Genomic DNA, 18,437 nt, shown 5'->3' with positions numbered 1-18,437 from the left:
CTGAGAAGTGACAGTGTTACTCATCTATTTAAACACAGGCATGTTCAGAGAAACAAAATAAGACTGAATATAATCAAGAGAAGATTTTCCCATTGTTAAGGTAGCCCCGTGTAAGGAAAACTGCCCCTAGATACTTTAGTTATCAGTGGGTTGTAAGCAAAAATTATGATGCATAAGCATTATTTTGCATCGTCATTTGGGAACCCTATGGCTTGGTGTTCTTTAGGCAGGGTTTGAGGATGAATGAGAGGGCCTAGGCTTACGATTTTAGCGTTGCCAGAATAGTCTCTGCCAAGCCTTATGGGTACAGAGCTCAAGAGCTCTGAAAGTCACATAAGGGCTTTCTCTTCCATGTCTTTTCAGAGGATGCATACACATTTGCTCGTTTCATCTCCACCTACTCCTCCCACTCCAGATTCTATGACCTTCTTACGCTCATTCTGTGAAGTTTTGTGGGTAACAAAAGCAGACTCACCAGTAAGAGCTGATGGTGAATGGCCTGCCAAGGTGATAGACTGAAAATGCCTTCCAGTGAATCTAAGGGTTTCCTATTCCAAACCAGGGTTCCCACCACAACTCAGAACGTGGATTTTGCACAGCTATTTATTCATTCAAAAACTTAACTGTGTGCCTAGAGCGTTCTAGGCACTGAGAATGCAGTGGTGAGAAAGGCAAGGCTTTTCCCCTTATGACCCTTATTGTACAGTGAGGAAGAAAGAAAGTAATAAGTTACATACATAACATATTTTCACGTAGTGATAAGTATGTGCAGAAACCCAAAGCTGGGTAAGGAATGGAGGTCTCAAGAGGCCTACATAAGGTGAGAGAGTGAGCTATGTGTGAAGATCTGGGGATGAACATTCAGGCAGAAGGGAACACCACACAGAGGCCCTGAAGCCAGAAGGAATGCCACACGTCACACCTGTTTGAAGAAGAGTTAAGAATGCAGTGTAGTTAAAGCGAGCCTGGGGTGAGCGGCAGGCGTGTGGGGACAGAGAGGCAGGTGGGAGCCACGTCTTGTGGGACTCTACAAGCTCCCTTTCCCCCAGTTACTCTGGGGCAAATTGCAGACACGACAGAACTCACACTGGAGGACTCTGAGTGGACAAAACCGCCTGATCTTCACATCCCAGAAGATCATTCTCGGCTCTATGTGAAGGATGCAGTTGGAGGTAGAGGGGAAGGACAGATAAGGATGGTGACAAGGGGAAGGCAGGGGGACTCTTGGAGAGAAAGGATCTGGTTGGAACAAGAGGTGGGCTGGTAGTGAGAAGTCCTTGGATTGATGTATACTTGAGGGCAAATCTGACAGGATTTGCTGACTAATTGGATATGGAGTGTGAAGAAAAGAGAGATATTGAATATTATTAAGTTACTGCCTTGAGACATGATGATGCCATTAGCTGAGAAGGTGAAGTCAAGGGCAGAAGCACGTTGGAGAGGGAGGAGAAAACAAGAATTATCCTTTGAACCCAAGTAGCTGTGAGAGCAAAGATACAGAATACAGAACAAGAAGGCCTTACTTCCAATGGCGCGGAACCTCTCCACTACCAGATCTAGCTGGGAGACCCTGGACAAGTCACTTACTCTCACTCAGTCCCCTCAATCTGTAATGTGAGGACAGCAAAACCACCTCTCAGGCTTGTCAGTATAAGGAAATGAGATGTCTGTGCATACCCCGTAAGTTGTAAAGGTGGTGAATCAAGGTCAATCTTCTTGTTTCCTTCATTACTTCTGGTAAATGTTTATTTATTTATCCTGGTGTTTATTTAAATGACTCACATACGAACCTCAAGTTGTAAACACAATTACGTCTTAACAGATACCGTTATACAAAGACTTCATCTTCTACCATCCAATCCTACTGTGCTTGCTTCACGCTTTATACTTCTGAAGGGCACAGAGCATCATTCTCATTTCTTATCTGCATCTCACATACTATCATTCACATATATGCTCACTTGATTCTCAATACAGACAGAGAGGGTGCCCTTAGAAGGCTGAGGAGAAAGCGGATGGGCAGAGGTTCTCCCGAAGACCTGACATCTTAGTCCCGTTGCCAATGACTCTTGGGCCTTTAAGTCAAAACGCTGCGATCCTGATGTATAATCCATCTGGCATCAGTGCTTGGTTATATCAGGGAAATTTCTGAGACTGAATGCTGAGCACTTCCATAATCATTGGTAAAATACAAAATACAACTATTCCCTGGGTGAAGCACTTAACAGTTTGCAAAACACTCTTATATATGTTATTTTCTTAGTTGCTCCCAAACTATGATAAGCACATGACTGCTACTGGATATAAGAGGCACCATCATGTGATAAAAGGGCAGGCCCACTTTATACACTGACTTAAAGCAAACAAACAAACAAACAAACAAACAAAAATGACCTTGTTCTGGATTATTCTGTGTTTAGTAACGTCCCTAATCATTGTCTCATTCATTCATTCCTTCACTCAACCAATATTTAAGGGTCTACTCTGTTCTAGGCAAGGTGCTGGGTGCTTGGTATGCACCGGTATCACAACTTTTTTGTTGTTAAAAAGTGAAAGGAAATACATTAAGATGAAAAGAACAAAAAAAAATTAGTTATGATGGATGTCTTATTTTTAACGGAATTATGGAAATCCAGGTTTTATCTTTTTTCATGTCAATTAAAAAAAAAAATCCCAGTGGCCCTTTCTAGGTTTCTTTTTCCCAAGAATGTATATCAGCTTCAATTATTTGTACCCCTGATAAGTACATTTCCAATTGTACTGGAAATAAATCACATCAGTGAAAGCAGTTCAGAAATCCCAGTTATTTGACATGAAGTACAATGAGGGGGAGATTTCAGCCTGAGAGATGTACACTCCTAATATATTGCCTTAGGTCTCCTGCCCTCTTTGAGTGGCCAATTGTCAGCATCCGGTCTCATCGTCTAGTGGAGACTGAGCTGCATTCCTCCAGGTGAGGAACACTGTTCTGGGGGATATTTATATGATAGGAGTTAAAAGAGCCTTATAATCTTATAATTAGTTTGGGAACGTTGGGTTAAACAAGGAGGCAGGTCTCATTATCACAAGGCTGCTCGAACTCCATCATACCATGCACGGTACTTGTGGAGCTCCGAGATGTGGGTAAACGGGTAGCATGTTCCACACTGACTGGACGTGGAACTCTACCTTAGAAGAGTAAGTCAACAATTCAAATTAGTGTTCAGTCCACTGTACCTGGGAAGCCTTGCACTGGGGGATTTCCATTTACAATTGCACATGACATGCAGTTTTTTAGTAGGCTGCCGATTCTTTACGCTTGCAGAGAGATGAGCAGACAGAGCAGATGTACGCCCCTGAAATGCGGAGGAGAGACCGACCACTGTACGTAAACAAGGGCTGGTTTTGATTTTGACTTCTACGACAGCTCCAACATCTAGCACTGCCTAGGTCATAGCAGACACTTGGCAAAATCTGCTCAACAAATGGGTAAAGGAATAAAACTCGCAGAAAGGAAAGAAGGTTATGTTGATTTCAGTATGAGTGGCCACACTGTTTTTCTGTCTTCAATGATTTCAATTTCCAAATCTAGACTTCTGGACAGTGCTTAATTTATTTTCTTAGAACAAAAGACTGAGAATTGTTCCCACAGCCTTTTGCATCATGACCCTGTACTAATCTAATAAGAGAAAGGTTACACTGCTCTTTGTTGATGAGCAGCACATTAATGAGATCTCCTTGAAATAATCCCACCTCTATTATGCAGGCAAAATTACATTTTCCAGCATAATTATTGTGTCAGTCGAACTCCCAAATTTTGATATTAATTGTTTCACTTACAAAGGCAACATCAACTTAGGAGAGTTTGTCAAACTTCTGGAAAATCGAGGGGAAGCTCATAGTTTTAAGTGGTGATTATCAACATATACTTCACTTTTATTCTATTTTCTGCATATTTTCCTCCCAGTCAGAAGGACTGGACAAGTTTGACTTCCTATAATTGGTTTTAGGAGAGAGGCTAATGGATTTATTTAAAATGTGTTTTTAAATTATATATCACTTTCATTTCACAATCCTTACTTGAGAGTCTAGGATATAACCTCACTGAGGACATGAACCTTGAATGTTTTGTTGGCAACTACACTCACTCCTAGCACCAAAGACAACACCTGGAAGCAAGTAGGTGCTCTGAAGATACTGCTGGATAAATGCTAGGTTTCTCTTTCCACTGAGACTCATCACTTTAGTTGTTGTCTCATAAGTAATCTCTACACCCAATGTGGGGCTCAAACTCATGACCCTGAGATAAGAGTTTCATGCTCTACTGACTAAGCCAGCCAGGTACCCCTGAGACTCATCATTTTAAAGCAAAATTTTTCTCTCCCTGGTCCTTTCTCCCTTTCCACACACCCCCATCTCTCTCTCTCTCTCTCTCTCTCTCTCTCTCTCTCTCACACACACACACACACACACACACACACACACACACACACACACCTCTCTCTCACACACACACTCACAGAATACAGGGAAGTCTTGCTATAAAGTATGACATTTTTTCCCAATGAAAAATACATAAGCCAAGGAAGTTTGACTAAAATACATCGTTAGGTGGGCATCTATCTGGGTGGCTCAGTTGGTTAAGCATCCGACTTTTGGTTTCAGCTCAGGTCATGATCTCACAGTTGTGAGATCAAGCCCTGCGTCAGCTCTGCACTGGGTGTAGAACCTGCTTCAGATTCTCAATCTCTCCCTCTGCCTCTGCCCCTCCCCCACCTGTGTGTGCCCAGTCTTTCTCACTCTCTCTCTCAAAAAAAATACATCAGTAGGGTGCCTGGCTGGCTCAGTCAGAAGAGCATGCTACTTTTTTAAAAAATTTTTTTATGTTTGTTTATTTTTGAGAGAAAGAGACAGAGTATGAGCAGGAGAGAGGCAGAGAGAGAGGGAGACACAGAATCCGAAGCAGGCTCCAGGCTCTGAGCTGTCAGCACAGAGCCTGATGCAGGGCTCGAACCCACAAACTGTGAGATCGTGACTTAAGCCGAAGTCGGACACTTAACCAACTGAGCCACCCGGGCACCTCTAAAGAAGAGCATGTGACTCTTGGCCTTGGGGTCATGAGTTCGAGCTCCACATCTGCAAAAAAAATAATCTTAAAAAATATATAACAAGTTAGGAAGGAACCATGACTCACACTTATTCCCCGATCAGAACTGGAGACACAGGGTTAATCTGTGAGCTAGGAGTGTGACAGATCTCAGAAGCATGACAGGACATTCTCCAATATTTCTCATTCAGTAATTTTTATTTTGTAGCTCACCTTACCTCCACTAAAAAAAAGTATTATCTTCCTTTCTACCGTAAAGTGTTCATATCTACTTAAGTCTGATTCTTCCCTATAGAGTAATATAGGTTTTATTTTATAAATACAAATCAATAGGAAAATAGGATTCAGCACAGTGACTTACTAGCTCTGTGACCTTGGGCAAGGTACTGAATACTCAAATTCTTTTAGGAGAATAACAAACACCTTCACGCTAGGCGGCTGTAAGGATTAAATGAGATGGATAATCCATGTGGAACGCTTAGCTTACTTTCAATGTTACAATCTCTGAGGGTTTACAGACTAACAGCCACAATGATCAAGCGCCTCAACAAGTGCCTTGTCTCTACAAGTCTTCCTTTCACTCTCTATGAAGCCGCTGTCCCTCATTCCATACATAGAAGTACAAACTCAAAACAGGTGTGCTTTATGGGCCCGGCTTTCTTCCCAAGCACGAATTCTTCCCGCAGAGTTCAGATGGCATTTCTGGATTGCTTCTAGACGGCTGCCGTCATTTAGGGTAGTCATTCACCTGACCCCCTGAATTTCTCTTCCCAGCCTATGTAACATTCCTCTTTCCTCATCTGGTTCCTTAAAGTGTCTTGGTTGGCTGGGGACGAGTTATCAAAACTTCCTAACCAGAGGGGATAGGCACTGAATTCCAGGGGCATCTGTGTCTGGCCTTTTCATCTACGCAGCTTGCTGGTAATTGCTAAGTTTTCCCTCCTGAAACAATTATCCCCCCATTCCTCTCCTTACCCCCCTCCCCACCCCCGAGTTAATTATCAGTTCTGGAATTAAACTTGCTCGCCTCTCCTGCCGTTGCCATGACAACAGTTGGCCTGCACCTGCCACTGGGTGAACAGTGGCTCTTTCAGAAAAGGCGATGGCAGTTGCTGGCTCCACAAAAGCCAGGGAGTAAACTCATGTTTACCTGTCTGGGGAGAGAAGTTCTGGTTCGTTCCCCCTCAGGCAGTTTCCTGGCAAGCTCCGCTTCAACTTCCATCTCAGGCAAACTGCCTGTTGCCATTCAACAAAGAAAATGAAAAGTTTTTCTGATAAAAATGCCAAATCCCTGCTGCCTTGTCACTTATTCCCAGCCAAGACGTTGGAAGATACGAATCCTGCATCACCTTAGAAAGGCAGTATGGCGCAGTGGTTGAAAGCACAGAATTTTAAGCCTGACAGATCTGGGTTCTAGTCCCGATGGACTCACTTTCTGACGGTGTGACCATGGCTTAATCATGTAACTTCTTAGAATATCAGTTTCCTCCTCTGCAAAAAGGATGGAATAACTCTACCTCACAGAGCTGTGTTCAATGCCTGAGTACGCTATGCAGATCCGGCTCCTGTTTAACGTTCGGCACATAAGCAGGCAGCGCCCCTGCTGCCGAAGAACTGTGAGTCCTGGACAAGCGTGGAAGGCAAAGCCGGCCGCCTGGGCGGCTCTCACTGGTCCTCAGGTAGAAGCACCTGTTCAGGTGTGGGGGACCACACAGCACCCCACTGCATCTCCACCGAGACGCGTCTAGCAGCCAGGGGGCAGCTGAGAGATGCTTCTCTCCCACCTTCGCCGTAGTTCTCACATCCCCTCCTGCTCTGGGCTGTGTTCCTCATGCTCCACCTCACTTTCCTTTAAATAGAACTGATGGAGCCAGAGGGGAAGGAGACGTGTACTCACCAAGGAAACAAATGCTTTTCCACTTTACAACCACACCACAACCTACGGGGAACAATCGGCAGCGGAGCGAAGCAGTGGGGGGAATGAGACATTTATATAAGAAGGTGCTTTTCTTCCCTGAAACCCCTGCTTGTGGCTAAGGAAGTATTTCTTTTATGAACATACACACGCTCATAGTTAGGTCCTAGGTCCAAACAGGCACATACATGAACACTGGTCCTTGGCAAAGACCTCACCATTTAGGGTACCCAAGTTTCATCTTGGCCTTCGGCCACCTCTTACTGTCCTGAAGCTACCTCCCTGGGTTTAAAGAGACCTATGCTTATTAACTCTTAACTTCACATCATCTTTGAAGGAGAAAAGAAAACAAAAACAAACCAAACCACAAAAACACACCAGCTTCTGCTCCCAGCATCTGTCATGGATGCTGCGGGTTTCTAGGTAAAGAGGTGAATGCAGTTCAGGCACACGGAGCTACAAAAAAAGGAAAGATCCTTGGAAGCTGTTGGGAAAATGGAATTATTGACCTCTTACGTGCCTCTCACTGGGAGCAAGTGAGAAGATGCTAGAGCTTGGCTGGTTTCTCCTAAAATGAAAAAGACACCACTAACGACAATTTTACAATGGCTGCCCCAGGAGGGGGGCACAGGCAATGACATCCAATCTAGTTATTCTTAAAACACAGACTGGAGTTTTGTGATTTCCTCAAACGAATTACGTTTAATTGCTGGTCCAAAATGGCTATGAAGACAAACAAGGAAGAAGAGAAGTAGGCTCCAGCCAGACTCTTCAGCACCGGATCTAACTCAGGGACAAATGTGACATCGATTTAATTCTTTGACAAGGTTTTAAAAAATATCTTTAGTCCTAAATCTATTTGGAAAATGTCGGGGCTTTAGTACTCCTTTTCTCTATTAATTTGGAACTAGATAACTACTTTCCAAACCCGATTTTAAGTCTGAGGAAGGCAGGAGCTGTCAAAATAGGGTTATAAGACACAAATCAAACAATTTCCCTCTTCAGCTACTTTAGCTCAGCTGCTTGTTTTTCCATCTAAAAAAAGAAACCCGAAAGAACACACTTTCAATGCTTCACGGCATACTTGTCTTTAAGTTTAACAGGATGTGTTATTTTGATGGGGAAACTGAGGCACAAGAGAGCAAACAATTTACCCATAACAAATCATGAGATACAACTACAGGAAGAGACCCGCAAGATTTAGAAGTCTGTCCACTTCTTCTATAGTAAGGACAAAGCGATAGGACAACCTTCTGGCATCCCAGCATAGCGCACAAGACCCTCTGCAGGGCGAACCCACCCATCTGTTAGGCCCACCTCCTGCCACAGTCCAGTCATGCAGTGGCTCACCATTCCTCACACGGCACATGCGTTTTTCCTCTGAGCCTTGAGACATGCTGGTCCCTCTGCTTGGATGGCCTTTCTACCCTCTCCACCTGGAAAAGCCTACCCATACCCATTCTTCGAAGTCCAGCACAAATGTTATCTTTTCTGACTCTCTGCTCTGCGTTGGCTGTACCCTACTCTACATCCAACATACTTCTTACCGAGCACTGTGACGGTGCAGTGGTTAAGAGTCACATGTTCGAGTCAGACTACTGGAGTCTGAACACCAGTTCTACCGTTTTTCAGCTGTGTCACCTCACGTAGGTATCACCTCTCTGCAGCTCTGGATAATGGATTAGCCACCCATGAGGACTGATATGAGAAATAAATGAGGTAACACACGTAAATGTTCCCAGTAAAACCACAGTACGCAAAGGGACACCCGGGCCCCTTCCCACTGGGGCTCTTGCTGTTGCTAGCGATATGCACAGTCCAAAAAGGCAGGCAGCTACTCCTGGCCGCCATTTCTAGTGTGAGGCCGATGGAGGTAAACCAGAGGCACCCTGGCTGAATTTTCCAGCTGTGCCTGCATCCTCTGGTTGTATACCAATATGCATAAAATAAGATAAAGTGACTATCATGGGTAAATATCTGAAAATCAATTACGTTAGCTTCTATTACTGAGAGGCAACATAATGCACAGCAGAACTCCATCCCTCACCTGGGAGAGTAGGGGATAAACGATCCACATCAGCAGGGGAAAGTCAAGTCAACCCAGGTTCTGTGACAGGGAAATGCGACAGTTAAGAGATTCTCTGTACAGGAGGCCAGCTTAGATGCTGGGACCCCACTTCTGTATAATAAGCAGCCCTGATCACTCCATCCCATGTCACAAGTATCTGAGCCATTTTCTTTGGCTTCGAGCTAGGTCTTCTGAAATGAAGACAGTGCAAAAACCAAGTCATGAATTTGCAATCAGAGGACAAAAGAAACCTAAGTATATCACTGATTTAGTTCTCTTTTATCTCTACAAACTAAGTTGTCAGGAGGAGAGATGTCATGTCTAAGAACATACGGTTATTATTTTGGGGGTGGGGAAGAGTACCTTGTATGCAGCCCCAAGACGATTTTTAAAGAAACAAAATTCAGAAGATTTTTTTAAGAATCTACTGAATTACAGAATCTCTAAGAAGCAGATTCTTTCCACTCCATATGTGATATAAGACTGTATTTCTTCACACAACCACATCCCCAAGAAACTGGGTGGAGAGCAGGGGGAAGAAAGGCTGGTGTTTACAGAGAAATAAAAACAGACTACACAGAGGCAACGAGGTTGAATGACTAGCCCAAGGTCACGCAGTCAGTCTCAGGCAGACCAAGAATAGAAGGCAGGTCTGCTGACTCTCCTTGAGCTCCTACTCCTTCAGAACTCGCTGCCTGTTTGATCACAGAATCGGCACGGGTCAGATTCACACTGATCTCAGCAGGAGCTTTTTGCCTGAATAAAAGCCAGCTCTGAAGATGAAATATTCTACAGAAGTCCCAAATATGGTTGTTACTATTAAAAAGCCATTTTCCTCTATGTTAAAAAAAAAAGAAAAAGAAAAAAATCACAGAACATCTCAATAACAAATCAAGACTTCATATTGATCTTGCTCCTTTTTCCTCCGAGCACAAGAGTTTCGGGGTCCTTCCCTCTCTGACTTCCTCCCACTACAAAACAGCTTTAAGGCAGCAGCATCTATTGCCACCCCCTCTCCTGGAATATATATCACTTCTCAGCGGGCTCCAGCAGGCGCTGAGAAGCCGATCTGTGAGGGAGTGAACACAAGATCTCCCGTAATAGCACAGAGAAGACAGAAAATTGCTGCCAAAAGTGTAAATTGCTTTTTTTGCTTGGAAAAAAAAAAATCACTCTGGGCTTCAAAGACACCCTCTTAAAAGATGACTCCACGATGGGTAATATCCATGTTGTACACATGAGGACTTTTGTTCCTCCACGCCCTCCAAGGACCCTCACCATCTATGTAGCCATCACGTGGATTTGAGGAGTAGACCACCAGATGCAGGGGCAACATGCGGCCGATTCTGCGGGGGCGGGGTGGGGGGAGCGGGTCAAAGGAAGGCCTGGCCACCTGCTCCCCGGGGAGTCTGAAAGGGCCCCGTTTGCTGCTGACCCTGAAAGGGCACTGTGTGCGGGTAAGCGAAGAAATATCCTTTTAGGATGACAGAGGCTAAGGAGGGGAGAGGCAGCTTGCAGAAAACAGAGGCCCCAGCAATTCAGTGTCAAAGCAAGTCAAGACCTCCCAGGTCAGAGGAACAAGAGCAAGGTGATCCCCCGAGGAGTAGGCGTGAAGCCTCCCGGCTCTCACAGCTTTCGGGGAGGAAAAGCAGTGCGCTGGCCGATGAGGGCAGATAGTCCAAATGGTGGTGGAGGGCATGAACCCTGAAGCCAGACTGGATTCAAATCCTAGCTCTGCGACTTACTAGCTCTGTGATCTAGGGCAAGTTCATCCTTCTGAGCATTAATTTCCTCATTTTACAAGTGAGATAATAACCACATCATAGGCTTTACATGAGGATTAAATGAGGACATATATAAAAACACCGTACCTAGTAAACCTTCAGTAAGTGACAGCTATGATTATTACTGTTATTGATTAGTAGGACAACTGCACAATACAATTCGGGGCAAGGAACAGACAGGACCAAAAGTACAATACTGAGACATGTCATGTCAAATGGCTCGGGGAGTCAGAAGGGAAAGGAGGACGAAGGCAGGGAGACCCCAGCCGAGAGACCTCTGTTACAAACAGAAGACGTTTCAACAGGACAGGAAATCTCCTTTGTTCCCGCCACTGTGGATTGGGGCTGGACTTCCGTGCAGACAGTGGGGAAGCGGCTGTACGGAAAGAATGCCAGCAAAGGAGACACAGGTATAACCATCCAAGAGACCTGGATGCAGAGACTCCCGATTCATTCCTCTTCCGTCCCCTGTGCAGGCAGACCCGCACTTCCTTTCTGTCTCCCTCACACATCAAACTCTCATTTAATACTGTCAGCAACACAGGAGCCTTTGGAACAAAACTCAATTTGGTTTATTGGGACGGTGAAGTGTATATCATAAATGAGAGAAATTTCAGATCAAAGGCAATCCGCCCTGAAGTGTTAATTGGAATTAACTGAGCCAAATGGTAGTTCAACACAAACTGAATGGAACCAACGAGTATAAATTTAAAGTTTAAGAAGAAAATTTGACTCCTCTTTTCTCTTTCTGCCAAATCAGAACATGTTCTTCAAGTGCTCATCGTACCACAAGAGGGTTCTGTTGAGTCCCGGTCCAAAAGAGTCCCTGCTAACATCCATGACAGCCTCGCTTAGGGAGACAGCTTGACTTCGTGGCTGCTCGTAAAGAAACTATGCTTCACGACTGTCTTGTCAAAATGACACGAGGGTATCTGCAATTAAACTCTACAACCAGGACCTTACACTAAATAGTATCTTGGAAGTGAGGTATTCTCTTCATAAGGTCCCTGTATTCTTCTACTCAACGTGCCTCTGACATGTACCCATGAAGACAAGACGAGTGTGTTCATCCTAATCAGGCTCCTCCAAGCCACATTACCTCTGCTAAAGTGTTTTCATTATTTGGTCTTGTCTGAATGTTCTTTCTGGGGACGAAGAAGGTTCAGGGCTGTACTCGGCCCAGATTTTCAGGAGCTAGAGCTAGTCTTGACAGTAGGAGAGATGGAGTGACAAGGAGACAATTTAGAGTCTGTTGAAACCGAAGGTCTATGCAAAATGGTAAAAACCCGGTCAATAACTAGAGAAGATGTGGATTTAGGCTCCCAGGCTCTGGTGTTAATCCACTTCCAGTTCAGGCATGCAGGGGGTCTTCCAAAATGCAAATCTATCGGGGTCAATTCCCATTTACAACTCTTTAATGCTTTCTCACTGCCGGCAAGCTAGTGCTCAAATACCATAGGTGGCCTCTAAGGCCCTAAATGATCTGGATTCGGCTTTCTTTGCTCCACACTTCTCTTATCTAGAGCTTTCCCACAAGTTGTTCTCTCTCCCTAGAACAACCCTACCCCCTCCTCCTCCTTTGCCTGCCTTCTCATCTTTTAGAGCTCTGTTCATATATAACCTTTTCTGGAAAGCCTTCCCTTATCCTCCAACACTGACTTAGGAGCTTTCCTAAAGCAGCCTAAACTTCCCTTAATCATAGCACTTCACCCACAGTGTAGGGGCCCGATTATACGCTTGTTTCTCCCACAAAGATAGGAACCATGTCTGTCTTAGTTATTACTGTATACCCAGTATGTAGCACGGTGCCTGACACATAGTAGGTCATAAGAAAAGAAAGGTGGGGGGGGCGCACCTGGGTGGCTCAGTTGGTTAAGTATCTGACTTCGGCTCAGGTCACAATCTCATGGTTTGTGAGTTTAAGCCCTGCATTGGGCTCTCAGATGTCAGCACAGAGCCTGGAGCCTGCTTAGGATTCTGTGTCTCCCTCTCTCTCTCTCTCTCTGCCCCTGCCCTGCTCCTACTCTGTCTCTCAAAAAGTGAATAAACATTAAAAAAAATATTTTTTTTTTTTTTAAAGAGAGGGAGGGAAAGAGGGAAGCAAGGAGGGAGGGAGGAAATAAGTGAACCACAACACAGAAGTCTGTTCCTGAGAACAACTGGGAAGAGGAGTTTGAAGAAATTTCCTGAGGCTCTGCAGTTTTAAAGCCAGGGCGCCTGTGGCTTTAGCCACAGTAGACAAGGAGCTAGATCTACGCTGAGAAGCACAGTTCCAAAGCATTAGGAGAGACAAGATGTGCGGTAACATGGCACCGAGGAAGAGGCTCAGGATATGGGGGCAGAAAAAGAAAGAAGAAGAAACTTTATTTGTTTGTTTATAAATGAAACCAAGGAAGGACCAGACGCTGATTCCAGTAAGGTACCTTGGACAAGTCATTTAGCTTCTTTCAATGAGAAATTTGAACTAGATAAGTGATTTTCAAACTGAGTTCTGAGGAACCCTAGGTTTGTACATTGGGATTCTACTCAAAAGCTCATTTGAAAACAAGGGCACTTCTTCTAAAACTAAAGCTTGAATAGCAGTGGCCTAAATGAACTTCCTGGTATCTCTAGCCTTAACAGTCCTTGTTGATCCTATGTGACACAGGGGACCCATCTGGACGTTGTATTTTACTTTGCACAGAAGCCCCCTGATTGCGTTGATGGCCAAGCTGCAGCATTTCCGAGAGCCCGTTCTCACCATCTGAACAGCAGGACAGCAGAGGTAAGTAAACCAAATTCCAGATTTACTGCAAGGCTGAGGCAATAATGAAACACGCTTTCAAATCTCATGTGATGATACAGAAGCAGAAAGGATCTTTTTTTTCCTAAACGAAGTTCCATAATATCATAGGATTCATGGTATAGGTGTCTGTAGTCAGACACAAAGATGTTATAGATCAGAAATAAAGAATATTGGATCCAGAGCCCATTAAAAAAAAAAAAAAAGCAATCCAATTCCAATCAAGAAAGAACAATGCAAAAGTTTATCTAGGCAGTCCACCTGAGAGCCTAATTACCATTCAAATATAGTGCCTACTCTTCTTAACAAGGTATTCTGAAGTTACTGTCATTACATGCTTTAAAGTCTACCTTTATCTGAAGGTTACAGGCAGGAAATGGCATAGATGGGGAGGGAGATGGGAGCCTTACAAAATAAGATCTTCAAAGCCCCGGCTTAAGCTGTTGAGCCCTTTTCTGTGCTGTTCTTTGGCTGTCCATATTTCATGGGGCATTAAAAGGCCACAAATGTCACTCTACTTCATTTCTGAGAACAGACAAGCAGCAATAATGTGATCTTACCTGGGTCCTTCCTCGTCACCCTGAAAGAAACAGAAAGAAACAGCATTAGAAATCGGCATTGGTAGAGACAGATTTATTTTCCTTCTTTTCCCTCTCCTCTGGCAACGCTGAAGCATGGCTTGTGCATTTAACAGAGACATACCAGTAGATGTCCAAGGGCTAAGACAAGGGCTAATATAATCCTATGCTCGAACTGCCCAGCAGAGATGAACTGATAATTTGCCCTTGCAAGCAGATAAGTGAATGCACAGACCTAGGAGGCCTAAATAATAGCCTTGCCTTTTTATTTGTATGGCTGGCAGTATTTAGTTCTGAGCAAACCGAGAGCCCAAAAATAGCAGCAGGTCTTAGGCAAAAGCTGACCAGCTCCAAAGGCATCAAGCTGTTTCCTTCAAAGACTCATTTCTGCCTTGGTCCAGCATTTTTTCTCCAAACATGAACATAGCAACTCTAATATAGAGCACACTGTGGTAGAAAGGGCACTGAACTGGGACTCAAAAAATGGGGATTCTAGGCCCAGCTCTGTTTTTATTAGCTATGTGCCCTTGGGCAAGTTAATCAATGAATCTGGACCTTTGGTCTTCTCCTTTGTAAAAGGGTAGCTCTGGCATTTGATGATCCACAACATCCTTCAGCCCAACACCGGCTTTTCTCTTTTTCTCATCCCTGTCTGCAAAAACAGTGTGTGAGGGTTATTTGTCCGGGTACTGGATTTTCTGAACCTAACTTTACCAGTGATCAGAACAGAGTCTTTTGAGCCTCTTCTTGCGAATAAACAACATTTTTCAAATGACTCTCAAGCCTTTTCCAAGGGACCTCACTCATCCTTTTGGTTACAGGGTATTTTACATGCGTCTCTTTAGCCATTCAGGGTTGGTCTCAATAGAGAATCTATCTCCTTGTTGTTGGTAAGTCCCCAGGGAACGTATCAGATTGACTGTTTCTGTCGGTATAAAGGAATGAACTCTGGAGTCAGACACTCTCAAATCTTTACTCCATCCACTTGTGTCACCCTGGTCAAGTTATTTTGCCTCACTTAACTTCAGTTTCCTACTTTGTAAAACAAGGCGTAATACAGTATACAAGGAGTATGAGGATTAAACAGGGAAATGTTTATGTATAAACATCAAGCACAGTGCCTAAGATATAAGATGCACTTAATAAAGGTTAGTATCAATATCAGTAACGATTCAGTATGATCATTAAGAAACCACTACATGTGGGCACTGAAGGTGAAAGATAAATAATGATCTAACCTAGGAGCTCCCATTCAGGAGCAGGGGAAACAGACAAAAAGAGACAGAAAATGAACTGTGTCGAGGGCTCTACCAAAGAAATAGACAGACTGCTTTAAGAGTCAGAAGGGAAGTGACAAACACTGCCTCTTCTGGGGAAGGGGGAAGGGAGGGCTTCACAGAGAAGGTGACATTTATATTGGCCCTTGAAGGATAAGCAGGATTTTCCCAAGTTGACAACAGAAGGTGAGTGGGAAGGGCACCAGACTAGTAAGAGCAAAGGCAGAGCAATTAAAAAAAAAAAAAAAAAAGTATTTTTAAGGAATTTTGAGTTTAATGAAACTAGAGAACGGGGACGTGTTTGTGTGTGTTCCAGGCAGGGGAGGTGGCGGTGGTGTGGGGCTGGAGGGCTGCGAGTGCGACTGAGGTCAAGGGGGACTGCCAGGGCACAAGTCTAAAAGGACAGCTGTAGCCAGAAAGGTGATTTAAATCAGATGATACACTGGAGGTTGGAGAAGGAGGGCATTTTTAGCAGACTGCTAAGGACTTGCAGTCTTGGTCAGGGCACTCATCATCCACACTCCAACGAGAGAAGTGGGGCGAGCGGTGGAAGGAGGGCATAGGGGTGTTGGAAGCTTTCTTTGCATTTTGATCGACTAGCAGGTCTTATGGGAACTATAATCTAGTAAGAAAAAACTTCATAGAATTTAAATTGAATGTGAGTTACATAACTATCAATGACTTAATTAAACCTCAATACAATTTTTCAATTATCTTTGGATGTTCAAAGTAATTGTCTAGGAGAATCTTTTGGAAAAAAGTAGCCAAACTCTCTCCCATAATTTAGAGTCAGTCCTCCTCACAATCCTGTATCTTGGCACAGCAGTTAAGAGATGGGGTCTCTGACTTAGAGAAACATGGTCTCAAATTCGGGTCCGTCAATTCCAACAGTGAAGCTTTTGGCAATTTGCCTTAACTCCCCAAGGTTCAGTTCCCTGCTCTACACATAGGGATCCTAATTCTTACCTCACAGGGTGGCAATACGGGTTAAAATAAATGAGAAAACATGTAGAACACTGAGTAAGTGTCTGGTACATTATAAGTGTTCGACAAATGGTGCCCATTATTGTACTTTCCCTGAATTGATTAATAACATCTCTAGGGAGAGTGGGAAAGGACAGAGAAGATGGGGCATAAGACAGTGCTTTTACATTCATTCATTTCTGCTTATAGATATGTGGCTTTTCAGAAGCAATAATCACTCTCACAAAGCATGGAGAAAGACTAGGGTGAGCGTTTCAACTGTTGAAGGAATGAATAAATGAAAGAACAAACACACACACACACATAGGGCAATTTTGAATAGGTCAGCAGACATCCAGAAGTCTGCAAATCTTCCTTGTAAGAGTGTGCATGCTAGTCCCTCCTATTATGAAAGCCTAATTCCTATCCATCCTGTCAGATCAAGCCTCACTTGGAAATTTTCCCTCACGGACAGATTGGGCGAGGTAATCCTACTCTGTCCTCCACATTTCCATGGCTCATACTTCTGGGCTGGTTCTAGCAGAAAACCAACAGTGACAGTACCATACAGTAGCTCCCCCTTTAGATTTTAACTCCTTGAGAACAGAAACTGTGTGTTGTTAATCTCTTTATTCGTTGCACCTAACACAGCACAAGGCGTGTAATAATTATTCAAGAATGGGAAGGAAGGAAGGCAAGATGTAAGTAGGAATTAAGATTAATTTCTACCCCCACTGTGAGTGAATTTTGGTGTCAGAGAGTATTAGAAGTGAAAGCCTGCAAAACAACAGCTTCTCTTTAAATGACCTGTTAGATTAAGCAGTGCTTTCCAATCCCTCCATCAAATATCCTGTATGTTCTTGGCTGGTCAGCTACTTTCTAGTACCTACGACCTCTTGTTTCTCCTTCCACCAGAGGAAATGTATGTTCACCAAGCATCAAGCAAGTTTGTTGCGAAGCCTGTTTATGTCAGCTGAACTTGTAATTAGGACAGCACATCTTACTAAATAGCAAAAAGTGAATGAAGGAGGGTACTGCTGCTTCCATGAAAACTAAGTTGAATGAAGAGGAGTTACTTAAAAACTGCTGTCAACTCCGGCGTAGGTGAGACACATGCAAAATATTAGAAAAAATAAAATATACAAGTCTAGGGCTCTACATTCAGTTTGCTTCAGATGTTATCCTGAAATTGGGCCTTATAAACAGTGCAGTATGGATGTGGTTTATGCCAGGAACATGATGCTCCACTCCACGTGGCAAACCCATATTCTTAAAGAAAAGAACCTGACTCAAAATCAAAGAAATATACAGATATGTATTTCAAGCTTAAAATAAATGTTTAGGGTATGCACGTATCACTTTTAATTATTTGCTCATTGGAACTTTTTCTAAAATTATCTCACGTAGCTCAGTACTCTTCTCTCCCAACTAGACAAGAGACGGAAGTACTCACGACATGCAAATAAAAATACTTGAAAAGTACTTGACTTTGGCAAAGAAGTTGATAAAATTCAGGCAAAAAACGAGAGACTGTCAAAACTGATGATGAAAATCTGCACTGATGTAACTGTTCTACGGACAGTTTACAATAGGTACAAAAGCCTAAAAAATGCCCATACTTTTGACTCAGTAATTACTTATGACTTATGCCCTGTAATGTAATAAATGGTAGTCAGAAGTCAGAAGTAACCTAAGATTAAGTAAAGTTTGTATCATTGAGATTCAAACATTATGCTTATGAAGAATTTCTAATAATATGAGGAAATTTAATATATAATGTTAAGAAAAAAGAGCATGAGGGGATGGATGAATAGGTTAACCAACTTTATTGTGGTAACAACCGTTTTGCAATATATGTATGTATTAAATCATGACACTTGTACACCTGAAACTTACATATATGTCTGTTTATCTCAATAAAGCTGGGGGAAAAAACATACACCAAAAAAAAGAAGAAAAAAGGAAAAAATGCCCAATGATAACT

General features: G+C 43.4%; 1 protein-coding gene across 7 annotated transcripts in view; it reads right to left on the bottom strand.

The window, feature by feature from the left end:
* The window catches only part of TRIM44 (tripartite motif containing 44), a 109,254-nt gene that overhangs the window by 38,974 nt on the left and 51,843 nt on the right, over positions 1-18,437 (bottom strand). For 5 of the 7 annotated variants that reach the window (XM_011286805.4, XM_045039140.1, XM_045039139.1 and 2 more), the window contains exon 4: positions 14,196-14,215. In XM_011286805.4, the coding sequence (XP_011285107.3) occupies positions 14,196-14,215 (20 nt within the window). Of the gene's footprint in view, positions 1-6,079; positions 8,700-8,732; positions 12,059-14,195; positions 14,216-18,437 lie in introns of those variants that run through there. The other 2 variants (XM_045039141.1, XM_045039143.1) reach the window with 2 other exon arrangements.

The sequence above is a fragment of the Felis catus genome, chromosome D1, assembly GCF_018350175.1.
Source record: "Felis catus isolate Fca126 chromosome D1, F.catus_Fca126_mat1.0, whole genome shotgun sequence".
Classification (NCBI taxonomy): domain Eukaryota; kingdom Metazoa; phylum Chordata; class Mammalia; order Carnivora; family Felidae; genus Felis; species Felis catus.
Note: the sequence above shows the minus strand (reverse complement) of the source record. Positions and strands in the feature narration are given on the sequence as shown.